At 40.6% G+C, this 27,237-nt stretch overlaps 1 protein-coding gene across 1 annotated transcript; it reads left to right on the top strand.

The window, feature by feature from the left end:
• micos10 (mitochondrial contact site and cristae organizing system subunit 10) lies at positions 1-27,208 on the top strand. The gene is made up of 4 exons (XM_080215102.1): positions 1-112; positions 23,281-23,328; positions 24,496-24,605; positions 27,059-27,208. Exons 1-4 carry the CDS (start codon positions 49-51, stop codon positions 27,071-27,073), a joined length of 237 nt encoding a protein of 78 aa, XP_080071228.1. The 5' UTR covers positions 1-48; the 3' UTR covers positions 27,074-27,208.
• Positions 27,209-27,237: the final 29 nt, after the last annotated feature.

Raw genomic sequence — 27,237 nt, 5'->3', positions numbered from 1 at the left:
ATCTCTCTCGGGCAGTTCTCGCGAGAGCTGGGGCTCGGGCAGTCTAAGATGGCGGAGAACGAGATGAGTAAGAAGGTGGAGCGCTGCATGGCAGATGCGTTGCTGAAATTAGGTAAAGTTGGTCCCTGTGCAGCTGGGCATCGTACTTAGCCCACAGCTGGTTTTGGTGGGCCGGCATATGACACAGTGAAGTGGGTCGCGCTTGAGCCCTGGGCCTAGCTGGTAGGCCTAGGACAGTATGCCCGTTCACTGAGTGGGTCTAACCCGCTCTGAGGTAGCAAGTTAGTGACTGCCTTCCTCTTCCCCCGCATCATCAGACATTTCAAAACAAGAGATTGAGTGCCTTTGCTGGCGTTCCCTGGGTCTGTCCCACTCAGTAATTCTCTCTCTCCTTTGGGCTCTGGATTGGCTGCGACCCTACCGGCATTAGCCGCCCCCTAAACTGTCTTTCCTGTTGTTTTAGCCGAGACAGTAGGTGTTGGTTGGTACTTTGACCTTGAAAGTCAGCACAGCTTGTGTTCCCGATTCAGCTGACAGTTTCTACGAAGTGTGCTTGTGTGTGAATGTATGGTGAGAACAGGATTAGAAAATATTAGAATAATCTATCTGTGGGGGAAAAAAACAGACGTTAAAAGTTAATGTCTCAGACCAACACCTGAAACAGTACGTGTTGTGTTTCTCTGGTATTTTTGACTTTGATTCCCAATATCTATATTTTTATATGCTTATGAAGATAAGATCAGGCCTGACTGGGATGTCTTGATAGCAAAGTAATTGTATATTTGCTCAAATTGCTTCACAACCTCGTCCCTCTTTATCTCTACAACTTTGAGAATTGTGTTCCTCCAACTCTTGCCTCTTGTCATCACTTGTTTTGCTTACTCTTAATGGCTGTGCCTTTCAGCAATCTGGGCCTTAAGCCCTGGCATTTCCTTCTTGATAATCTTTTCTCCTACACTTCTCTCTCCTCCTAAACCTTGCTTAAAACCTCATTGTGGTTCTATTTCTTTGGCTAAGTGTTTGTTTCACCAGGACTTGAGCACAAAAATCAAGGCTGACAGCAATACAACCCTGAGGGAGTGCTACCCTGTTGGAGATGTAGTCTTTTGGATGAACAGTTAAAACTGAGACCATCTTTTAGCTGAACTTAAAAATCCCTATTTTTAAGAACAGGGTAGTCATTGCTGTTCTCATGGCCAACGTTTATTCCTTAACCACATCACAAATGTACCTACATTAAGTTCAGTAATTAAAAAATGATGCTGAGCTACACCTTAATGTTTTACACAGGTACTGTATAAATAAATAAATATGACAATTATATCTTTTGTGTCTTCGAGATGCCCAAAGTATTTACTAGCTCTGAAATTTCTTTTGAACATTAAGGTGTAGCTTAGCATTTTTTTGATTACTGAGCTTAACATAGATATATTTTTGTGATGTGTTTAAGGAATAAACATTGGCCATGAGAACAGCAATGATTCCTCTGCTCTTCAAAATAGGGATATTTTAAGTTCATCTAAAAGAAAAGCTTAATCAGTGTGAGTCTCTTTGCAAACGGCAGCTAATTTGTGCTCAGCATATTTTATCTTTTGATAGTTGGATAAATGCTGGTTATGATATCTCACATTGTGCCATGGCATTCTTATGTCCACTTGAGAGGACAAATGGGATCTGTCTAATGTCTTATCTGGAAGACAGAAGTAGTTTGGGCTCATTTGTTTTGAAACATCACTTGAGTGTGAAACTGGTATACAGTGAAGGAGTGTACTGTGTTAGCGTGTATGAATTGAAGCAAATTGAATGTGTCTGCTGGCTTTGTTCTTCCCAATATTCAACTGGAAGTAGTGGTGGTTCATCCAAGGTGAGCAGTCTAACAATGGCTATCCCGAGGGGAGAAAAGTGCAGACAGATGTAATGAGTTTGAGTTTGGGGCAGCTGCAAAAATACATTTGTAAACAAAGAAGGAATCCATTAGAGGCTTAACATTGAATAAGTAACATATCCTGTATATAACACTCCCAGTTTACTCCAAATGCCTTTTGATCGATGAATTTGACTTTTGTTGCAACTGGCACACCTTTTAATGTGACAATTGAATTTAAATGATCTAAATACCCATCAGTCCACAGGTGAAAAACATCACTAATCTCAGAATCATTCCTCATAAGGCCCACAATCAATAGAAATTGACTTTGTCTTCCTCTATGGATTTGATGGGTAGCTGTGTAAATATCTAGTCTCTCCTGATTTTGATATTTTACTTGGTAGTGGCAGTGGTCTCTTAATCTTTACGGAGTTTCTAGTGCTTTAGTGACTAAATATTGCATATCTCCAATCCCTTCCTGTCAGTAGAAAAATTTAATATTGACTGTCACATTAAGGTGTGCCCATCATAACTATCCAGTTCATCTTCCAAAAGGCATTTGGAGTAACCTGGGACAGTTATGTCCAGGAAATGCCTCTTATCCAATGTTGTGCCTCTAGGTTGGATTCCTCCTTTATTTGCAAATATTTTTGCAGCCGCCCCAGATTCAAACTCTTATTACTTCTGTCTGCACTTACTTTCCCCTCCTGTCATCCATTGTCTCCTTTTTCTTGATGATCATTGTTGTCGGGCTGCTTGTCTTGGATGAGTCACTACTACTTCCACTACACTGGGAGACCAAAGCCATCATCTTAAGCACCTCATCACAAACTCTCTGTGCTCGCCAATGATCCATGCCCCTTCTTAGCCAAGTTTCTGATTGAATCATGTTAATTGTATAAATGAGGGTTAAGTGTATACAGATGAGAGGCACACATTGGTTAATTACTTGCACACAGCTGGTTCAATTCCAGCTCAAAGGAGCCTAGATCCTTTTAATAACCCTGGTCATGATAATTTGCTAAGTTTCTGTTGAAGTTTTAGTTACAGGATCCCTTTTAGGGGTTGTTAACTAGCTAATTTAGTTCATGATAATAGTTTGCTTGAGTAGAATACTCTTGTCACACAAAAGTTATGAGCTATATGTTTGTAATGTCTTTCATTGTTGAATCTAAAGCCAGGATAATTATCTCTGAATGAGGAGCAGGCCATTTAAGACTTGAAATGAGGATGAATTTCTTCACTTGAGGGTGGTGAACTTTTGGAATACTCTATCCCAAAGGAAGCTGTATTGTTGACCATCTTCGTGACCAAAATTGATAGATTTCTGGTTACTAATGATTCAAGGGATATGAGGGTAATGTAGGAAAGTGGTGTTGAAGTGGACGATTAGTCATGATCTTATTGAATGGCAAAGCAGTTTGAACTCTTTCTCCTATGTTCCTCTGCAATGGATATCAAGACCAGTGTAAACGCGTTGCTGGATGGTTATCTTGGACTAATTTAGAATTGTTCTTGCTGCCTTTGTTCTTTGCAAACTTTGGTAAGAAGGACTAAAAAAAGACTGTATTTACGTAGGCGCCTTTCAGGACTTGACACCTAAAAGCACTTTGTAACCGAGTTAATACTTTTGACGTGTAGACACTACTAAATTGTTGGCAAATGTAGCAGCTGATCCCACAAATGATGAACAAAACAGTTGTCTTGGTGTTGGTTGAGCATTCTTTCTGCTATCCTTCAAAAAGGTGCCACTGGTTCTTTTTACGTTCTTTGCTCAGTTGATAGCACATTTACCTGATCCAGAAAGTTGTGGTTTCAGGATAAGTGCAATATTGAGGGTATGCTGTACTGTCACAGCTACTGTCCTTCAGCTGAGATGTTAAAACAATGACTTGACTATTTTCAGGTGGATGTAAAAGAGCCCATGGCACTGTCTCACTGTGGAGTTATTCCTGTTATCCTGGTCAATATTTATCCTTCCTTCAATGTCACTCAAACTGGTTTTCTAGTCATTACCACATAGCTGTTTGTAAGACCTTGCTGGGTTCAAATTGGTTGTTGCATTTCTTACATATAAGAGTAACTCCACTTCAAAAAGTGCTTTATTAGCTGTAAAGTACTTTGAGATGTTCTGAGGTTGTGAAAGACAGTCTTTTTTAATCATACTAAGAAATCACACAACACCAAGTTAAAATCCAACAGATTATTTGTAGCAAACTTCTTACTGTGTTTACCCCAGTCTAACGCTGGCATCTCAACATCATTTTTTAATCATGACATGGTCACAGACTGTGATTTTAATGTCTGTTATAAAAGGTCACTTCTCCAGCATTGCAGCATTTGGAACCCATTATCTTCTGGCTTACAGATGAGAAATGCTATCAGCAGAGACAATCTGACATTGGAAAGATTGTGATGATATACTGGTAATTTAACGTAGATACAGTACCCTGTGTAGTGCTAAACCATATTTCCCAATATGCTGTTTAAAAGGGAAGGTTTTGCATGACAAATCTGATGGATTTCTTCAAGAAAGCAATGGATGTGGTGAAAGAGGGAAATGCACTTGAGATGGTGTAAGTAAGCAATTGAAACTTGAAGAAGATTGGCTATGCAATTAATGGGAAGTAAATTGGATTAAAGTAATTAGAAGATAGAAAACAAACCTGGAATTAAAGTCACTTTCTCAGTGGACATGAATACCTATGACCGCTAAGATTCTGGGTAGTTGAGTTTGTTGCTCATAAGAGCTTTGAATATAGGGTGAGAGCAGTGCTTCTCTTAACTCTTTCCTGATGTAGTTTTAATGCCTCAGATTTTGTGACCCAGTGTGAAAGTTTGGGTGGTATAAGAGTGGGAGGAGGGATTGTGAGAGGATGGAGCTTTACTTGCTGAGAGGGGAAGCTTCAGTTGTTGACAGGGTGAGAGCAGGAGTTGAGCTTCAGGGGAATTGATGAAAAATCAGCTAAAAGCAAAATATATTAGCTGCTGGAATTTGAAGCAAATGCTGGAAAATCTCAGCAGGTCTGACGGCATCTGTGGAGAAAGAATAGAGCCAACAATTCGAGTCTGGAAAAGTCAGGATTTCTTCTAAATGAACAGAATTTATCCAGGCTTACTTTGTAGTAGCAGTCAAGCTCTGGAGTGCTATACGTGAAGGTTTACCAACTGATTCCTGGGATGGCAGGTCTGTCATATGAGAAGAGACTAAGTTGCTTAGGGTTATATTCACTGCAGTTTAAAAGAGTGAGACCGGATCTGATAGAAATGTATAAAATTCTAACAGGATTAGACAGGGTAGATTCAGAAAGAATGTTCACAATGGTGGGGAGCCCAGAACTAAGGGATCATAGTTTGAGGATGAGGGGCAGTTCTTTTAGAACTAAGGTGAGGAGAAATTTCTTCACGCAGAGATGAATGTGTGGAATTCACGACCACAGAATGTAGTTGAGGCCAAAATGCTCTGATTTCATAAATTAAATAATAGCTCTTTGGGCTCAGCAGGCTTGAAGGACTGAATGGCCTACTGCTTCTTGTTTCTATATTTCTATCCCCACCAACAAAATAAAAATGTGCATTTAGAGAGGTTTTGTAGCCGTTAGCATTCAGTTTGAGCTGCCTTGCAGCTCATGACCCCCAAATCTCTTTACACCACACTTTAGGCACCCCTGGGCCTAATGTGTTGTCCAAAGTTCCAGATGCATAAACCATTTTGAGAAGTGCAGCAAGCTGAAAGTGGATGCTGAGAAGAGGGTGAATGGGTGAAAAAAGTGGTGGATGTAACTCAATGTCAGTAACTTGCTTTTGGTTAAAATGATGATTAGAAGCCCTCAAGTGGCCTAAACCCATTAGAAAAGTTAGTATGTGGGGTTTTTGATGGGTAGTGCATGAACATTGATAGTGGATTGGCTAACTAATAGAAGACAGAGTTGGAATAAGAAAGTCATTTCCAGGGTGGCAACCTGTAACTAGTGGAGTGCCACAGAGATCAGTGCTAGGATCACAATTATTTACAATATATATTAATGATTTGGACAAGCAAAGTGAATGCACTTGCCAAGTTTGTGGAAAAATAGATGGGAAGGCAAATGGTGAGGATGATGCAGAGTGTAAAGATGGATTTAGACAGGTTAAGTGAGTGGACAAAAACTTGGCAGATGGAATATAATGTAGGAAACTGCAAAGTTGCACACTTTGGCAAGAAGAAAAGAATGTAGTATTTAATTGGAGAAAGACTGTTGAAAGCTACAGCACAGTGGGAATTTGGAGGTTCTTGTCATAAATCATTAAAAGGCTAGTGTGCAAGTTCAGCACTAATAGGGAAGGTAAATTGTTGATCTGGAATATGGAAGGATTTTCTTTCGAGGAGAGGCTGTGTAGGTTAGGCCTATATTCATTGGTGTTTAGAAGAATGTGAGGCAACCTTATTGAGACATAATGGGACTTGATAAGGTAGGTGCTGAAAGATTGTTCCCTCTTGTGGGAGAGTCTAAGACTAGAGGATATATCTCAGAGTAAGGGATTGCTCATTTAAGGCAGAGTTGAGGTGTTTCTTCTGACGATAGTGAATCTGTGGAATTCATTACTGCAGAAGGAATTAGAGGCTGGGTCATAAGTGTGTATATATAAGGCTGAGATAGATTTTAAATTAGTAACCTATCATCAGGTTTATGGGGATAAGATGGAGAGTGGAGCCAAAGGTTATCTCAGCAGACTTGATGGGCTGAATGGCCAACATCTACCCTTATGTCTTATGTTTGATCTAGATTTGTCATGTGTCTTGTGGTCTGTCTAGATTTGTCAATGTGTAACATATTAAACCTTAGTGTCAGCACAGTTACTTTTGCAGTTCTCCCTTTACACTAAGGATATTGGGACAAATGAGAAGTTGGGGGTAGTGGTGATGTTGTGGCATTGCCACTGGATGATTAAACCAGAGTAATGCTCTGGGAGCTAGTGTTTGAATCCCACTTGACAGATGGTGAAATGTAACCCATCTGGTTCACTAATGTCCTTTAGGGAAAGAAATGTACCATCCTTACCTGGTCTGGCCTACATGAGACTCCAAATCCACAACAATGTGGTTGATTGTTAACTGCTCTCTGAAGTAGCCTAGCAAGCCATTCAATTTGAGACAAATTAATGTTGGCAACAAATGCTGCCAACATTACCTGAATGATTTTTTAAAAAATACAGATTAACTAGGATGCCTGTTGAAATGAAGGAATGCTTGGAAAAATTGTGGCTGTTTTTCATGTTGTAATTTCTAAGTAGCAGCCCCCAGGCCTTTGAGCTAACTAGCTGATCTCAGTCAGGGACTACAACTCCATGTCCCTGAGCTACAGAGGGTAAGTATCAGCTGGAGATTCTTCATATCCATCTTTGTATTGGATAGTGTATATATGTGGACGTCAGATAAGGATGAGATTTGGTTCAGTGCAATATACCTCTGGTATTCATAAGCTTGCTGGTGTTTAGTTTAGCTGAAACATAGACAATAACTACCTTGATAATGAAACATAGATCTGTGTGGAATAACCCTAACCGGAAACCACCTTCAAGAATGGAAGAAAGAAACTGGCATCAATACATTGTGACAGTCAGTGGCAGCTGATACTGTTCTTATTTCAACGCGAACAAGAAAATCTCTGAATCTGCTTTGATGCAGTGCTTTGACTTGAAACAAAAATTAAATATTTATGGAAAATAGTTGTCTTAAATTACGAAGGGAGGTAACAACAACTTTGTCATTTTAAAATCACGAGCCAAATAACAGGGCGTATAATCACAAATTACTATGGATGCTGAAATCTGAAACAAAAACAAAAAATGCTTTGACGAAGGGTCACCCAGATTCAAAATATTGGCTCTTCTCTCTCCACAGATACTGTCAGACTTGCCGAGACTTTCAGCGTTTTCTGTTTTTGCAACTGGGCGTGTGTTGTGTTTTACTGAGTGAATCTGTAACCAAAATATTCTACACAACATCAATAGTAACAACTGTTAATTTTAAAGGGAGCTATTATGTTAGCAATAATGCTGTGTCAGCTTGTTGTTTTAGTTTCAAACTTTATTGGATGACATTTAGAAATGCAACTTGTATTTAGTTAATTATGTTTATCAATGTGGTTTACAGCTTGTACTAAAATAATCAGAGACTTGGAAACAGATTTCTTGCTCACTTGGTTATTGGGAGGAAACGCTGCACATAATTATAGAAAGGTTTTAAATGAACCTATCCCATTCTTTTCCCCTTCCTGAAGGTGTTAACTCATGTTGGGGTGCAGTTCACGAGGAGGTGGCCGACCACCAGTGCCATCCCCAGATAATAATTCTTCATGTGTAAGCCATGTATGAACAGTCTTTGGATGGACAGTCGTTAACCTTCATGATTGAACCTCCCCGCCCCCTGCCCAGCAAGTGTCATTTTTAGGTAATCGGAAACAAGAATTTGAAGCGATTCTTTCCCTCGAAGCTGATTGTAGCCCATCCTATGCTCCTCTTGAAGCCTTGGCTGAACTTAGTTAACTGCACAAGCTGGAAGTCAAGGTTGGGATCTTCTAGTATGGTGATGTACAATTACTTAGTTTTCACCAGGCTTATCTAACATATCAGTAATAGTACACTTCAGGAAAAACAGTACATTTTCTTTTGATGTGGTTTTGCACTTTGCATGTGATTTATCATTTCAAATTGCTCATACATGTACTTTGCCCTAACTTAAAAATACTGTCTCCTTGCACAGCTAATTCTGGAAGAATGAAATACGTAATTAGTTTACTGCCAGGTACTTTTTAGTTCATATGGCACACAAATCTTTATTCCTGATGGCTTTACAGTGACCGTGGTAGATTGTGTACTTGTGTTGGTAACAAGATCGGGTCAAATTTTGGCCTTCACTGGCTATTCACATTCAGCAAGAACTCCATGTGGATGAAGTAGTAGAGGGCATTTTGTGGCTATGGCACTGTATCCCAGCAAGAGTCACCACCTTTAGCAAAAAGAGTGAAAAAAACCACAAAGAAGGTTGTGTTGGTGAGGATTTTCTTAACAGATTTCAATTTTGCCAACCGTTTTAATGAAATATCATCTTTTACAGCTCGGCATCATAACACCAGTTTACTGAGTTTTGTATTTTGAAACCATGTGTAGAAAAGTGTCCTAATTTTGTTTTCCTTAAATCCTTGAGACTAAATAATTTGATAGTCTCTCATGTCTGGATTCAAAATACAGTTCTCCTTGTTACTGTAAGTGAAATGACGAGTGTTTCTCCAAGCCCCATGTGTCACTCAATCTGTAGTGTAAAGGTAAAAAAACAAATTTGCTGCCTTTGAAGTGAGGCCTTAATCATATTCAATGCTCCTGCCTCCATTGCTCTCTGGGAAATAGAATTCCACAGACTAATGACCTCAGAAAAAAATTCTCCTCATCTGTCTTAAATGAGAGACCCCTTATTTTTAAACTGTGCATCTGCTTCTAGTCTCTCCCATCAGGAGAAACATCCTTTCTGTCAACATCTACTGTCAAGTTCTCTTAGTATCTTGAATGTTTCATTAAGACCATCTCTCATTCTTCTAAATTCCAATGGATTTTGACCCAACCTGTTCAACCTTTCTTCTGGGACAAACCCTTCATCCCAGAAATCAGTTGAGTAAACCTTTTCTGAAATGCTAATTCAATTATATTTTTTCTTAAATAAGGAAATTTGAACTGTACACCAGATGTCTATGTGGAGTTCACGCATTCTTCTCGTCTGTGTGGGTTTTATCCGGGTACTCCGGTTTCTTCCCACAGTCCAAAGATGTGTGGGTTAGGTGGATTGGCCATGCTAAAATTGTCCCTTAGTATCCTGAGATGCATAGGTTAGAGGGATTAGTGGTTAAAATATATAGGGATATGGGGGTAGGGCGTGGATGGGGTTGTGGTCAGTGCAGACTTGGTGGGCTGAATGGCCTCTTTCTGCACTATAGGATTCTATGATCTATGAGATGTAGTCTCAGCAATGCCCAGTACAACTGTAGCAAAATTTCACTTTTATCCCTTTGCAAAAAACAGCAACATCCCATTTGCCTTCCAAGTCACTTGCACATGCATGTTAATTTCTTAATCACTTGTTGTTCATGCACACTGACTTTTTGAAAATTATGTACCAGATCACAGATCCCTCTGTACCTCAGTGTTCTGCAATCTCTCTCTAATCAAATAATATGATGCTATTCTGTTCTTCCTGCCGAAGTGGACAAGTTCACAATTTCCCACATTATACTCTATCTGCCAATTTTTTGCCACTCATTTAAACTATCTGAATCCTTTTTGCAGACTCCTAATTTCATTTTCCCAACTCAGTCTCCTACCTGCCTTTGTGTCATCAGCAAATTTAACAACATGCAATCAGTTCTTTCATCCAAGTCACTATTTTAGATCAATGGGAGACACGTACTTACACAATAGTGGGAAAGTTCTATACTGTTAGTATTGTGTCCTTTATTCAGGCACTATTGCCATAATTCCATTTGGCATTCACCCTGCCCACCAGTCCCACTGAGGAAGGAAGTATTTTGTACCTCCACACTATTTAAATATATTTTGCTCTTTTACTTTTTTATCCATTTGAAGAATCTGTATATCACCGACCAACATTTTATTGCCCCTCCTTGGTCGCCCTTGAGAAAGTGGTAGTGAGCTGCCTTTTGGAACACTGCAGTCCCTGCCGTGTAGGTGTACCCATAATGCTGTTAGGGAAGGAATTCCAGGATTTTTTTTCGCAGCGACACTGAAGAAATGGCAATATATTTCTTAGTCAAGTTGGTGAGTGGCTTGGACAGGGTCTTCCAGGTGGTGGTGTTCTCATGTATCTGCTGCCCATGTCCTTCTAGATGGTACTGGTTGTATGTTTGAAAGGTGCTACCAAAAGTAACTTGGTGAGTTCCTGCAGTGCATCTCGTAGATGGTACGCATGGTTGCTACTGTTCATCGGTGGTGGAGGAATTGAATGTGGAAGAGGTAGCAAATGAGTGGACTGCTTTGTCCTGGATTGTGGAGGATTTCTTGTGTTGGAGCTGCACCCATCCAGGAGAGTATTCCATAACACTTCTCTCGTGCCTTTTAGATGGTGGACAGACTTTGGGGAGTCAGGAGGTTAGTCAGGAGATCAAAAAGGAGGCAGTATTTGGGTTCTTGAGAAACATTAAGGTAAACATATCCCCAGGGTCTGAGAGAGGCAAGGGAGGAAATTGCTGGGGTCTTGAGAGAAATCTTTATATCTTCACTGGCTACAGGGGAGGTACAACAGAAAGAAATCTCTCAACACCAGCTTAAAGTCCAACAAGTTTATTTGTAGCAAACGCCCCAAGCTTTTGGAACACGTTCCTTCGTCAGGTGGGTGGGAGTTCTGATCACAGACAGGGCACAAAGACACAAACTCAATTTACATGCATAATGATTGGAATGTGAGTCTTTACAGCTAATCAATTTTTAAAGGTACAGACAATGTGAATGGAGAGAGCTTTAAGCACAGGTTAAAAGGATGTGTGTTGTTTCCAGGCAGGAAAGTTAGTGAGATTTTGCAAGTCCAGGCAAGTTGTGGGGGTTACAGATAGTGTGACATGAACCCAGTATCCTGGTTGAGGCTGTCCTCGTGTGTGGAACTTGGCTATAAGTCTCTGCTCAGTGAGGGGAGGTTCCAGAGGATTGGAGAGTAGCCAGTGTTGGTCCTTTGTTTAAGAAGGGGAACAAGAATAATCCAGATAATTACAGGCTTGTGAGCCTTATGTCAGTAGTAGGGAAATTATTGGAGAGGATTCTTTGAGACAGGATTTATTCCCACTTGGAAATAAGTGGATGAATCAACAAGAGGCAACATGGTTTTGTGACGGGGAGGTCATGTCTCATGAACTTGAGTTTTTTGAGGAAGTGATGAAGATGATTGAGGGTATGACGATGTTTGTTGTCGACATGGACTTCAGTAAGGCCTTTCACAAGGTTCCTCATGGCAGATTGATGCAGAAGGTGAAGTCACATGAGATCAGGTGAGCTGGCAAGGTGGATACAAAACTGGCTTGGTCAAAGACAGGGTGACAGTGGAAGGATGCTTTCTGAATGGAGGGCTGTGACAAGTGGCGTTCCTCAGGGATCAGTGCTGGGACCTTTGTAATATATATATGTGATTTGGAGGAAAATGTAACTGGATTGATTAAGTTTGCAGACAACACAAAGGTTGGTGGATTTGCGGAAAGCGACGAGGACCTTCGGAGGATGCAGCACGATATAGATCAGTTGGAGACTTGGGAGAGATGGCAGATGGAATTTAATCTAGACAAATGTGAGGTAATGCATTTTGGAAGGTCTAATACAGGTAGGAAATATACAGTAAATGGCAGAACCCTTGGTATTGATAGGCAAAGGGATCTGGGTGTACAGTTGCACAGGTCGCTGAAAGTGGCAGTGCAGGTGGACAAGGTAGTCGTGAAGGCATATGGCGTGCTTGCCTTCATCAGCCGTGGTATTGAGTTTAAAAATTAGCAAGTCATGTTGCAGCTTTGTAGAACCTTAGTTAGGCCGCACTTGGAATATAGTGTTCAATTGTCACATTACCAGAAGGATATGGAGGCTTTGGAGAGGGTACAGAAAAGATGTACCAGGATGTTGCCTGGTATGGAGACCATTAGCTGTGAGGAGAGGTTGGAGAAACTTGGTTTGTTCTCACTGGAGCAACAGAGGTTGAGGGAAGACCTGATAGAAGTCTACAAGATTGAGAGATATGGACAGAGTGGATAGTCAGAAGCTCTTTCCCAGGGTGGAAGAGTCAATTACTAAGGTGCATAGATTTAAGGTGCAAAGGGCAAGGTTTAAAGGAGATGTACGAGGCAGATTTCTGGAACTCATGCCGGGGGAGGTAGTGGAAGTGGATATGGTAGTGACTTTTAAGGAGCATCTTGACAAATACATGAATAGGATGGGAATAGAAGGATATGGTTCCTGAAAGGGTAGGGAGTTTTAGTTAAGTCGGGCAGCATGGTTGGTGCAGGCTTGGAGGGCCATAGGGCCAGCTTCTATGTTGTAATTTTCTTTGTTCTTTTGTTCCTTATTGGCTGCAGGATATGGCAAAGACCAGTCTTGTTGGTCAGTGGCAACCCCCAGGATGTTGATGGGAGGATTCAGTGATGGTAATGGCATTGAATGTCAAGGGGCGATTATTAGATCCTCTTGTTGGAGATGGCCATTGTTTGGCACTTGTGTGGTGCACATGTTACTTGCCATTTGTCAGCCCAAGCCTGGATGTTGTCCAAGTTTTGCTGCATTTGGACATGGATTACTTCAGTATCTGAGTCACAAATGATGCTGAATGTTGTGCAGTCATCAGTGAACATCCCCATTTCTGATCTTACGATGGAAGGAAGATCATTGAAGCAGCTGAAGATGGTTGCGCCTGGGACACTACCCTGAGGAACTGCAGCAGTGCTATTGTGGAGCTGAGGTGATTGAGTTCCAGCCACCACAGCCATCTTATGTGCCAGCTATGATTCCAACCAGTAGATGGTCTCTTTTTTTATCTCTCGCCTCTCTGCCGCAATTCCCATTGACTCCCATAGCTCTCCTTGATACCACACTCGATCAAATTAAGGACAATCACTCTCACCTCTGGAGTTCAGCTCTTTTGTGTAAGATGCCCTCCTTTCAGCTGCTCCATGTATTGGCTTACCACAATTGCTGATGCTCCAAAATGGCTGGGATTCTATGCCAAATGTCTACATTATAAGTAAAGAATTGCCCTCTCAGGGCCAAAAGAATATGGGTTTGTGCATCATATATTGGATTTCAGCTTGCAATTATAGTTACCACCGTCGTTTTGTGCTGAAAAATGTTTTATTATTGGAACTGTCCTTTTGGATGAGATACTAAGCTGATTCCTTGTCTTGCTTGTGTTCTGACTAATACCTACTCCCTATCAATACCAAAACTAGACATTAATTTGCTTTAAGTTATGTTTTCTTCTGTTAATGTAACTTGTTCTATTTGGCTTTTAGTTTTGCTAATAATTGCTCAGGGAGGTCTGTTGGTACTGGGGGAAATGGAATAGCTCATTGTGTGGCCAGTGGCACCATCAATCACTACAAGGTCAAATGCAGAATGAGTAAGGGGCTGAATGGAACTTGCATTAGAGAGGCTACCCCTCAGCAATGCATAATTTTTCCAAACCAAGGGAGACAATGTCAAATTGATCTTACTGAGAGGGGAAGTTTAATTCCATTTGTTCCCTGAGTTTACTCATTCATGTAATCAGGTGCTTTCCAGCATTTGGCATGTCTGCACGATATTGTCTTTAAACAAAAATTAAAATACTTATGAATTCTAATGAAGTAAAATAAATCTTTTGTTCTGTTTAATAGTAGTTTCCTGTTACTGTTGGCAATTTTGAGGCAATAGAAATAGAAGTCTTAGAATTGATGCTGTTACCTGCATGCCTTGCAGTGCGAATAGATGTAATTTTGTCCTTCTAGTCTAAGTAATGTTGAGTGTGTGGACTGTGGTATAAGAGATTAGAACTCAGCCATGGTGGGGTGATTCCTGGCTTCAATTCATTTGCGGGCACATTGCCAGCCTGGGCATGAAGAATGGGACACAGGCAAAGAAAATTTGGTGGGGACTAGGAAAAGGGAAATTTAGGGGAAGAAGGGATATTTTATCTGAATCTAGCCAGTAATTTTTGTAATCTCAGACTACATAGATCACTGCAGTTTTCATAATTTTATACCATTGGCACTTACAATTCAAGAAAGAGCCAAAAATATGAAAACAAGGCCGTCTGTTTGTAGTTACTAAAGACCCATTAGCTAAATTACCATTTCAAATTACTGCACAAAGGCAGATGCAGCATGACAATGTACTTTCTTTATCTATATGGCTGATTTAGCATGATTACCTTTATTAAATCATTAACCTTTCTTTTCAGATTTTTTTCACTTTTAAAGAGATCAAAAGATCTTGTCTATTTTGCACCAATTGAATCTTCATATAAAAAAATCATTTTGCCTTTAAGCATAGAAAATAGAAGCATGAGTAGTCCATTCAGCCCTTAGAGCTCATTCATTATGATTATAGCTGATCATTAGCTGAGTAACTCATTCCCACTTTCCCTCATCCTTTGATTCCCTTTAGCCCCAGGAGCTATTTCTACTTCTGAAAACAGTGTTTTGGCTTCAGCTGCTTTTGGTGGTAGTGAATTCCACAGGCTTACCCCTCTCTGGGTGAAGAAATTTCTCCTCATCTCAGTCCTAAATGATATACCTTGTATCCTTTGACTGCAGCTGCTGTTTCTGTACTCTCCTGCCATCGGGAACAACCTTCCTCCATGACCTCTCTCCCATTTTTCTAAACTCCAGTAAATATAATCTTATCCAACTCAATCTCTCCTCATGTGTCAGTCCCGCAAACTTTTGCTGCACTCTGTCTATAGCAAGAACATCCCCTCAGGTAAGGAGACCAAAAGCTCTCTTTAATTGCAGCAAGTCATGACTGCGCCTGTACTGAAATCCTCTCGCTGAGGTTGTACTCTGTATTGTTAAGATCCTAAATTGGGGCACTCAAATTGATATTAAAATACCTTGATAAAACACTGCTAGTCTGAAGCAGCGAGCTCAAATTTAGTCTGGAAATGAATAACGAAGGCCACCTCTTACTGAAGGGTTATAAAGGTCACATTTTAAATGAGTTTTGGCATTCTCCATCTAGTCCCAATAGAATCTGATCCACAGCATAAACTACCATTAGTGCACTTCATAAATAATACAGATATTGTGGGAGCACTGAATGGCATATTAATGTTTTGGAGCACAATAAGACTTCTGTTCCATTCTGAAACCACTTTTACATTTAAGGCTAGTGGCCAGGCTAATTGCTCTTGTACTATTTAATTTAATGTGATACTTGTTTCCATCAATCAGTATCAAATTATAAAAACAGTTTAAATCCCAAGAGCCATCTGGCAACTTTGTGCAGTGAAATGGGTCAGAAGTTTCTGTGACAGCCAGGTCATTAGATTTGGGCTTCAGAAGTATTCTGCAAGAGAGGTTGAATTATTTGGGCTGAACACTACATGTGGTATTGAGGTAGCAAAATGGTCAGCACATTCAGGTTATACCCTAAGCCTGAAGATGTGAGTACAAAGGCAGAGTGATAAATGCCAGCCATGCTATTAGTCAATATTAACAAAATCAACATTGATTTCAGGGAAAGCTCAGAAAAGGAAATGCCTGTCAAAATCTCCATTTATAAGGAAACAGCTAGATTGGGTAGTGAAGGTAATATTGGCAGGAAGGCCAATCTTCAGAAAGAAATAGTATTAATTATGTGAATCATGTAATTGTGTAATGGGCGGCACAGTGGTTAGCACTGTTGCCTTACAGCACCAGGGACCTGTGTTCAATTCCCAGCTTGGGCCACTGTCTGTGTGAAGTCTGCACATTCTCTGTGTCTGTGTGGGTTTTGTCCAGGTGTTCTGGCTTCCTCCCATAGCCCAAAAGACATGCTGGTTAGGTGCATTGGCCATGCTAATTTCTCCCTTAGTGTACATGAACAGGCGCCAGGGTGTGGCAACTAGGGGATTCTCTCAGTAACTTCATTGCAGTGTTAGTGTAAGCCAACTTGTGACTAATAAATAAACTTTACTGTATCAAACTCTACCAAGGTTAGCAAAAATGATTTGAGAGGAGTGTAAAAGATTGCTTATCTCAAACGTGTTGCTGATCTCTTTAGTACTAGCCCAGTTTCCTTGTTGACTTTAACTGTGGCAGTCTCTGGTGCATTTTCTGAAGCTGCAATTTTTAACAATATTTGACAGTTTACCTTGGAATTTTACCCACCTGGACCAATATATCGAGATCCAAATCCATCTGTTATATGCTTATTTTAAAACTGTCTTAGTTCAGGAATGGAGATTTATTGAGGTTAACACTTCATCAACTCTCTGACTTAGTGGTTGAAATTTCTTGATACTTTATTTAACATGCTGGTTGATGTGTTTACAGCAAACTTGGGGTTATCGATGTTAAAAAGTGAATGAAAGAATCTATTGTAGAAATACTAATTCTTTCACTTCACTCATGCTCTCTTTTCCTAATTCTCTCACTGTTTCTGATCCTTATTCCTTCTGCCTCTGTCTTTCTACCCTGTTTGTTACCCACCCCACCCCACTCCACTCTTGGATACCATCCTCTCCAGTTTTGTCATTCCCTTTTCTCTCCTGCTAGGCTGTTTCTTTCTCTCTGTCCTTTCTGCAAAATAATTTCTCCCTACCTCCGCTCAAACTCTCCTCCCAATCTTGCAGTCAGTTGTCCTTTCCTGCCTGCCTTCACTGGGCTATTGCCTTCTCTTAACCTCCCCTCTGCGTAGCTCTGTGCTGTTTCTCTTCCTGTCCTATTCAAGCTGTTGCAACCTCCCCACGCACCCCCAATCCTGCATCCTCTCTTCATCTCTTCTCTACCACCCTCCCTCCTGGCAAGCTCTTGGTTGCTTATTATTCTGTCTCTTATTTGTGGAATTTCTTCATTAACCATCTCACGTTACCTTGTTCTATCTCGGCCTGTCCCAGACTTGTCAGTTTTTATTTGGTAATGCTCCAGTAGAGGTGCATTGTTCAGTTATTTGCGTGTTTTGGTCTGGAAATCTTAATTTAAGTACAGAATGTGAACTAATAAGGAAGGGAGTTTTAGTTTCTAGTCAAGTAATTTGTCTTGAAGTGCCCCTTAAGTTTAGTCATATTTGAAATAGTCTTAAGGCAGGCGTTTCCCTTAATTTTTAAGGGAAGTGCCTTTAATGAAATAGACTTAACTTTGCTTAACCTTCCTTGATGTCACATGGGGCAGTAGTAAGTTGGGACTGCTGGTGTCTTTGACCTTTTATTTGTACTGAGATTCTGATCAGTTTTCATAACCCACTTGTCTCCCAGGATGCTGAGCAATCACTTCCACAGGATGCAGGCAGCACTGGCTGGGCCAGCATTTATTGCCCATCCCTTGGCTTGCTATGTCATTTCAGAAAGCAGTTGCTCTCCTGGAGTTGCATATAGGCCAGACCAAGTATGATTCCTCTCCTAAAAGGCATTAGTGAACCAGATGGGTTTTTACAACAATCAGCAATAGTTTCAGATTCCAGATTTTCTTTTCACTGAATTCATATTTCATCGTTTGTTAATCTGCCAAGGTGGGAGGGAAGGGGGATTTAAACCCTGGTACCCAGAGCGTTATCCTGGGTTTCTGGATTAGTAGCCCAATATCACTATGCCACTGCCTTCCCTAACTAGATACAATGTTGTTCCCTCACCCAGCACAACTAAAGACAGATTAGTTGGTCATTTTCCATTGCTCTTTATGGGAGCTTGCAATGCACCACTTGGTGACCATGTTTCCCACAGCAGTGTCTGTACTTGAAAAGTATTTCATTGGCTGTAAAGTGTTTTGATATAAATGTATGTCTATTTTTAAGTGGGTTGTTTTGCGGCCTCATTTTATACAAGATTTTCAGCCCTGTTATATCTCTACTCTTTGAAGGTTCCACCTTCGAAGTTTAAATGGGCCATAGCTTGCTTGCTTGCTCTATTGTTAAGTGTCATTAGCTGATTGCATATATGTATTCCTGCTATTAAATCACGAGGTTAAATGTGCCCGGGGCTGGAGTTTGGCTCAAATGAGCACCTCTGAGATAGAAAGTTGGGATTCCAAGCACCACACAAAACTACACTCCTAATATTTTTGTTCAGCAAAATGTTTTTTCAGTGAAGCCTCTGAAATGTCTTTGTCCTTTTTGATTAGCTTTGAGTTTATTTCTTGTCTACCAGCCTTTCATCTGCATAAAGTGCAGAGTTGTATATTGGACTCCATAGGAGTCGTGTGACACCCTCTGCCCCTCATCTAGCCCAGTATCAGTTACTCTGGGGGGGGCACAGTGCTGTCTCACAGTGCCAGGGACCTGGGTTTAATCCCCGGCTTGGGTTCCCTAGTCTATTTGGAGTCTGCACATTCTCTCCATGTCTGTGTGGGTTTCCTCCAGGTGCTCCGGTTTCCTCCCCCAGTCCAAAAGGCATGCTGGTTAGATGCATTAGCTTTGTTAAATTTTCCCTCCACGTGCTAGAACAGACACCAGAGTGTGGTGACCAGGGGATTTTTGCAGTGTTAATGTAAGCCTACTTGTGACACAAATAAATTAAACTTGCCTTTATGCACATCAGAATAAAGCAGTTTAAAGCTTATTAGTTTGGCTGTAGATCATCTGGATGGCACTGCAACATGAGTTTGATTTGAATTCTGATTACAAAGTTCTAAGGCCCCTCAGTGGCAGAGTTTTTTGATATCCTTGAATCTTCTGTCTACTATGTTCCATTTATCCAGGACTGCATAAATATTTTGATGTACTTATATTTGTTAAAGATTAAACAAAGCTCCATCCTTGCAATATACAGCAGCTAGTATAGAAATATGTCACCTTTTTCTTTTTGAATATTTGAAGCATGGTTCTATATATGATTAACACTCCTGCACATAAATGACTTAGCAATCCAAATGTGACCACTACATAAATTAGCTAATTGCAACATCAACTGACTGCATGCCTGCGTTGCTTTTCTCCTGATTAAATAATTCCTTGTACAAAGCTTATTTTTGTAAAAGTTCACAAACTTACCATAGCAATTTTAAGTAGTTAGTGAAAATCAGTTTCCAACAGAGAGGAGACTATGTATTTTCTTAAAAAGACAAAAGATGTGTTGCGAAATGCAGACTTGACCTCTTTGTAAAGTCCCTTCTTGTGGGCCCCAGCCCTAGGGTTAAGGGCAACAGAAAAAGACCTTAATGCATCTCTGTCTGGGAGACAGGTGGTGTGCAGCAGAGATGAAGGTTAAAGGTCGAAATGGTTCCCTATTTTGTACATTCTTGTTGATGGTTAACTTGTACTAGTTTTGGTATAATTTCTGTGCACGGTATTTTAGGAAATTGTTAATTGTAGTGGGCTTTGAGGTTCAAAAATGCTCGGAACAAAACAAGTTCTCAAATTCTCGCTGGTATAATGGCCAAAATCTTCAGTGGAAGATTAAATTAGTTCTTTTGTAACTGTGGCATGACTGAAGATTAAGTTTAAAGCTGTTAATCAAATTTATCAGCCAGTTTAAAAATTCAAGGAGTCACAGAAACTTGCAACATAAGGAGGCCATTCAGCCCATTGTTCCCTTACTGGCCCTTTGAAAGACCAGACATACTTGGTCCCAAATCTGCACTTTTCATTTATAATCGTGTGTATTCCTCAATCTCCAGTAGCTGCCAGATTTTTAAAATGTTAAATGGAATCTGGTCCTACCACCATTTTGGGTACAGCATTTCCAATCCCCACAGCGCAGAGGGGGAAAACTCTCCAGGTCTTCCCTCCTAGATCAATGAATTTTAATCTATGACCTCTAGGTATTGACCCTGTCACCAGAGGGAATAATTTTCTCTGTCCACACGATCAAAACCTCTCATCTTTTAAATCTCTTCTATCACCTCTTAACCTTCCCTGTCCCAATGACAGCTGTCCCAACTCTTCTAACCTCTGAAGTCTCTTGTGCCTGGTAACATTCTTGTAAAACACTTCTGCACCCTTTCCAAGTGCTTTACATCTTTACTGAAGTGTGATGTGCAGAATTGTCCACAATAGCTCACCTAAACCAGTGACTTATAAAGTTGCAGTATGATCTGTGTCCCTTTAAATTCCATTCCTCTATCTATAACCTATATACTTTTTAAGTCACATTAACTTGTTTTTCCACCTTTAAATATTTGTATCTATTGATACTAAGGACTCTCTGCTCATCTACATTTTTTAAAGTATTATAAACTATAGTAGTCTACTGTATTTCCACATTAGTCCTACCAAAGTGCAACACCTCTCTGCATTGAGCTCAATCTGCCTAGTTTATACCCATTTCAGCTTCTGGTCTGTATCATCCTGAAACCTAGAGCTATCCTTATCCCTATGTATTACTTTGCTGAGTTTTGCACCATCTAATTTTACAGTGCTGCTCCTTGCACCAGTGTCTGGATCATTGATATAAAAATGCCAAATGCAAGGGATCCAATAATGATCCTTGGGAAACACCACTGAAAGCCATCTTTCAGTCTGAAAGACTTTCACCCACCACCCCTTTGCTTTATGTCAAAGATTTAATTTTGTCCACGCTGCCACTCTCTCTTTAATTCCACAGGCTGCTATCTTCTTAATAAGCCTTCTGTACGGCACTTCATCCAGTACCTTCTGAATGTCAAAATATGCAACATCTACTGAACTACCGTGATCAACTTTTTCTGTTACTTGATTTAAGAATTCAACAAAATTAGACAGACATGTTTTGCCTTTAACAAATCCACCCTGGCTCCTCTTGATTCAAGCCTTTCCAAATGTAAGGTTATTTTATCCATGAGTTGTGCCAGTAGCTTCCCCACCACCGATGGCAGGCTGACTGGCTCCCATTCTTGAAAAATGTTATAACATTCAAAGTCCTGCAGTGTACCCACAGTGTTCCTATATCCAATAAGACTGACGACAATAATCCCTCCCTCAATGTCAACAAAACAAATGAGAGAGAGTCATCGACTTCAGGAAGCGTAATGGAGGACATGCCACATCAACAGGGACAAATTGGAAATGGTCGAGAGCTTCAACTTTCCAGCAGTCCAGACCACCAACATGTCCTGGTCTCCATGCCAATGCTATTGTTAAAAAGCTCACCAATGCCTCTACTTTCTCAGGAGTTAAAGAAATTTTGCATGTCCACTACAGCTGTCACTAGTTTTTATAGACACATTATAGAAAGTATTCTTCCTGTTTGTATCACTGCTTGATATGGTTCCTGCTCTGTCCAAAACTGCAAAAATCTGCAAAGGGTAGTGAACAAAGCCCAGTCCGTTGTGCAAACCAGCCTCCCATCGATTTGATTCTGTCTACACTTTCCGCGACCTCAGAAAAGCAGCCAGCATAGACAAGACCTCTCCAACCCCAGATGTACCTCTTCCACCACCTTTTCTTAAAGAAAGATACAAAAGCCTGAAGGCACGTAGCAACCGACTAAAGAGCAGCTTCTTCCCTGTTGCTATCAAACTTTTGAATTGACCTGCCTCGTGAAGTTGATCTACACTCGAGCTATGGTATGCTTTGTATAGTGTGCAAGAAACAATACTTTTCACTGTACGCTAATGTGACAATAAATAAAGATTGTAACCAATATTTCTGCTATATAGCACTGTGCACGTAAATATTGAGGACATGGTTATTCTAGTTTGGTAATTCCTTGCATGCTGCATAAAAACTGCGATTTTAAGATTTAAAATTTGATTGCTAATTTAGTGCCCAAATTGTCTGCTTGCGGTAATCTAAGGTGTTGGCTTGATGTGAGATTGTTGTGTATACATTTTCAATTCCTTTTAGCTAGTAACTGATTTGTTTTGAAAATTAATTTCTACATTTTGTACCCTGAACTCTAGCTTGATGGATTTATTTCTCCAGAATATGTTGTTCTCCACCCCACCACCTGTCCCCAAAGACACTAACTACTTGCTGGGGTACAGTACATCACCAAAGCACACGTTATTCATGTGGACTTCACAACTAGGCCCTGGATTGTCAGTCAGCATCCACGTGCCCGCTTGCAGCTATCATTCACTTGGGTTTGGAAAGCTCAGCCATCTTTCTCACTGAGATTGCCCCAGATAAACTGATGATTGAATCTGAGATCTCTTAGTTTGTAAGTCTCAGCTACATCCCTGATAATCCCATCAAGCCATCAGGGAGCTCTCAATGTAAAAATATAAAAAAACTGTAAACTTTGTTTCGGAGCGGGTAGGTCTGGTCCTGAAGCCTTTGACATGGAGCTAATTAGCGCTGAGTTGAAGTGTGTTCATTTATTAGCTTGAGTTAGGAGGTACCTCTCTCTTTATACAATCAATCTGTTAAGACTAATAGTGCCAGACAAGCTGAAATTCACAGTTGTGCAGGCGGAAGTTTTCTCCCCTGCAGTAGTTCCTGCAATTTGTTGAACACCATGACTTGACTCCAAGTTATAATTGTGTTAGTTGCCCCAAAGGAAGATTCTTTTTCAAGATGAAAAGCCCAAACTTTCTTAACACCACCACCACCACCACTCCCCCCACCCTGATGATGCTTGAGGCCTGAGAGGAGAGGTCTACAGACCATTCCAGCATTGTTTGGCTCAACATTAGGTTATTAACAAGCTACAAAACTGAGATAGATAACTCTTCCAGCTCAGTGTGCAGAAACATTAAATGCTGCAATGCCACTAATCCAAACAGTTTATAGGACTTTATAGTACTTTAGTTTATGGCTTTTGATAGTTAAATTTTCATGTTCTGAAAAAATCTTTTTGTACTTTTCAGGTGTTGGATTTGGCTTAGGAATTGTATTTTCCGTCGTCGCTTTTAAGCGTAAGTATTGCTGTTCGTGGTGGTTGAGTGTGTATGGAACAGTAAATGATCGTGTGTCTGTCATAATTGTGAGAAGCAAAATCTGGGAAGATATAAACCGGAGGATGGTAAAATGATTTCTAATAGGATGACTGAGCAGTATTGTGGGTGCTGCTGCCATTATGGCCCAGGAAAAGCAAAGCTGTGGTTTGATACGTTCATGAAAATGATTATCAGTCTTGCTCCTCTCCATAACTCTGTTAAATGCATCAACCATTTTGTAACTGAACCACATAGCTCTTGGTCTATACTGAGTTAGCAACTTTCAGGGGCAAGGTTGGTCAGACAGCACAACTGAAGAGCAAACTCCCTCAGAGTTGTACCTCCTGAGCATTTCTGGCAAGCCAATAAAGTTTGTTAGTGTCACAAGCAGGCTTACATTAACATTGCTACAATACTGTGAAAAATCCCCTAGTCGCCACGCTCTGGCACCTGAGGGAAAATTTTCCAATGCACCTAATCAGTGCATCTTTCACGCTGTAGGAGAAAATACAGAGGAAGCCCACAGAGACACTGGGAGAATGTGCAGACTTTGCAGACAGCGACTCGAGACGGAATTCAAACACCGGTCCCTGACGCTATGAGCCAGCAGTGCTAATCATTGTGCCACTGTACCACCTACCACTGGGTGATGTTGTAAGTACTAGGCTGGGCTTCATTGTCCCATCCTCCTCCTGCCATGATTGAGTAGTGTACTGACACTCACTCCCTAAACGGACCTGTGAAGAATAGTCACTTGAATGAGGTGCTTCATTTTGTACTGTGGCTATGAAATAAACATGTGGCTTCAGAAGACAAAGGAAAAGAGTGAATTTGGAATGCACTGTCTGCCAGAAAACTGGATACAAATTGTGTAGCTGCATTCAAAGGGGAATTGAATTAATACTTGAAGGAGAAAAGCTTGCAAAGATATGAGAGTATTAGTGGGCATGGGACTAAACAGCTCTCTAAAAGAGGCAACACAGAACTTGGGCTGAATAGCAACCTCCTACGCTGTACTATTCTATGAAACAGAAGCAATTGAGTCTGTCGTGGCATTTGAGTAAATAAATTGCAAAATGTATTTTAATTATTTCCATGCTCCTGGTATTTGCATTGAGCCTAATGTTCTGTTTTTCCTGTGTCCAGGGCGCACTTGGCCTATTAGCTTTGGTACAGGAATGGGTTTAGGAATGGCCTATGCCAACTGCCAGAATGATTTCCAGTCTCCATATCTTATGTATGGAAAGTTTGTCAAAGTGAGTACCAGTACTGTATGTATCTTTGATATTTTGATCAACATTACAATTTGGGGATGCTGGGAGAATCAGATAATCTCTTCATAGTTTTCCTTCAACTTCTGTTGGACCCTGGCAGGGTGCACCTGCTGATACATGCAAGCAAACTAGAATTATGGTCAAAGGGGACTAGACCTAGTAGTCTCCTGCATTTCTGCCAAACTCTTGCCATAAATTCTACTGGGTAGGAGTTGATCAATGTGGTGGGCCATCGCTTCAGATTGAGGGGAAGGCAGATTATCTAAATCAACTCCCTACTGGATGTTGTAGACACAAGTGAGGTCAGTGGATTGGGGAATCTTGCACCATGGTTGTGATTTGTCTCCAACTTTTTAGTGACTATTATTGCAGTTCCTGTTTCTTTTTATTCATCTGTGGGATATGGGCAACACTGGCTGGCCAGCATTTATTGCCCATCCCTGGTCCTCTTGTCCAGAGGATGTTTGAGAGTCGACCTCACTGCTGTGGCTCTGGAGTCACGTGTAGGCCGGAATCAGGTAAGGATGGCAGATTTCCTTCTCTATAGAATATTGTGTCATGGACATTGACCAGTTCCTCTGTCTCCGCACAAGGATGCCTGCCAAGTGAATTCAAAATATTCATGAACTATTTTCTTGAGCGTATGTTTCCTTCATTTCCCTTGAACTACATATTTGCAAAATATTTATCTACTTACTGATCTTGCAAATAGTAGCTGTAGGACATCTAAACATAGAATCAGGTTCTTGAGATCTGTGTTCAACAGAAAAAATGTAATTAACTATCAGGAATATAGCGAATCTACATAGCCTGATATTTGCACACGTGCATGGTGCAGCAAGGGGTAAAGGGTAGATAACCAAAATTTGTTTTTTCCAACCTAGACCAAAGGGCAATGAGATCGCACGCAATTTCCCTATCACCATTCATGTAAAATATTGCTTGTGTGGTTGAATCTTAATGAAACACTTTAGCAAAATACCAGCATCTTCCTGAGGAAGCTTCAGCCAATTTCAAGTGATGGTTGTTTTGCAAGCTTTCCAGTAGAGGCTGATTAATTTTTTTGTTAATTAGAAATATGAAATTGATTCATTTTTTAAATGATGAGCTCTATTTCAGTGCTGAGTTACATAGCAGTTGAATGTTTTATTCTCGAATCAGAGAATAAATTCTGATTCTGTAATACCAAGAAGTATGGCCTGTACTTTAAGCTGCAATGGCCCAAAGATGTGCAGGCTAGGTGGATTAGCTGTGCTAAATTGCCCCTTTGTGTCCTAGTGTATAGGAAAAGTAGTGGGGTAAATACATGGGGTTATGGGCCTGGCCAGATGCTGAGTCGGTGCTGACTCCATGGGCCAAATGGCAGCCTCCTCTGTAGGATTTTATGATTTGCGTCTTTTTATCCAGAATAGTGTATTGGATTTTGTGTAAATTTATAATCTTTGTGAGGTGGCTGGATGTTGGTGGTCAGATACAATTCCCCTGCTACAAACTATAGTCTCCGGTGAGGAGATCAGACTCGCTATCAGTCCCTCTGTAGGTAAATATTTTGTCAGCATTATGAAGGGGGTGACCCCTTATAGATTCGAAAGAGTAGTCAGGACCCATGAAACTGACTTCAGCGAGGAGCTTTCTGGATGGGTCACAAGTAATAATAACTCAAGATAAGCTAGAAATGTAGCACGCCTTTTGTTTAGCTTGGTTGTAAATCACTGAACTTGGAATGAAACTGAAATACTGAAATTCACCTCCTAAAGCTTCATCCCATTACAACAAAAATATAATTGAGATTGGTCGACACACAAATTACAATGGGAACAGAAGCTGTGCTGCAATTGTTTAATCTCAGCTAAATTTGAGCTTGTATGGTATATGTGACACGATTGCATTTTAACTGAAATTAGGCTTGCGTGGTCAAGATCAAACTGGGAGTGACGTGTACAGCCAGGAGAGAGTGTGCATCCACCCCCACATCTCTCTCTCCCTCTTCTCTCCTCCCCCGCCCCCCGCCACCGCCAAATGCCCAGCCATCTTTCTCTTTTTGTTGCTGCTTCACATGTACAGAATTTCTCCAACTGAGGCCATGAAGTTGATTTGTTCCTTGGCCTCTGCCAACACAGATGAGAACAAAATTGATCATAAAGCTGTAGATCCGTTCCATGTGGAACACTCTTGCCAAATCCTTTTTCCTTGCCACTTCCTTCCAAATGCTTTTCTATTTCACTGTGCTTCTGAAGGCCCTTCTCTGCCTCTAATTCTTTCCCCTCTTTCTCTCCCATTTAAGTGCTTAATATCCATCTTTTTTCTGTTACTTGTTAAGCACACTTTGTGTGAAACAACATAAATGTAGTTTTCTGTGCCTCTAACAAAAAATTATCATTTTTCTAATTCTCCTGAATTGAACTCTAATTTTGGGAATTATCATTTTTTCACAGGACCAGTCGTCCTAAGATGTACTTGCTGTACGGTACCAGTTTCCCATGGATCAGTTCTGCCTGCGTGCATGTAATAGAGATTCTTATTGCTGTGTTGTATTTAATTTCACTCCTCAAAAGTGTATATTAAAATTGTCATTAATAAAAAGAGCTAACGACTCCTATTTATTAAGCGCAGC

This window comes from Carcharhinus amblyrhynchos, chromosome 30, assembly GCF_965287045.1.
Source record: "Carcharhinus amblyrhynchos chromosome 30, sCarAmb.v2.hapA, whole genome shotgun sequence".
Taxonomy (NCBI): domain Eukaryota; kingdom Metazoa; phylum Chordata; class Chondrichthyes; order Carcharhiniformes; family Carcharhinidae; genus Carcharhinus; species Carcharhinus amblyrhynchos.
The sequence above is the reverse complement of the archived record's forward strand: the minus strand, read 5'-3'. Positions and strand labels throughout refer to the sequence as shown.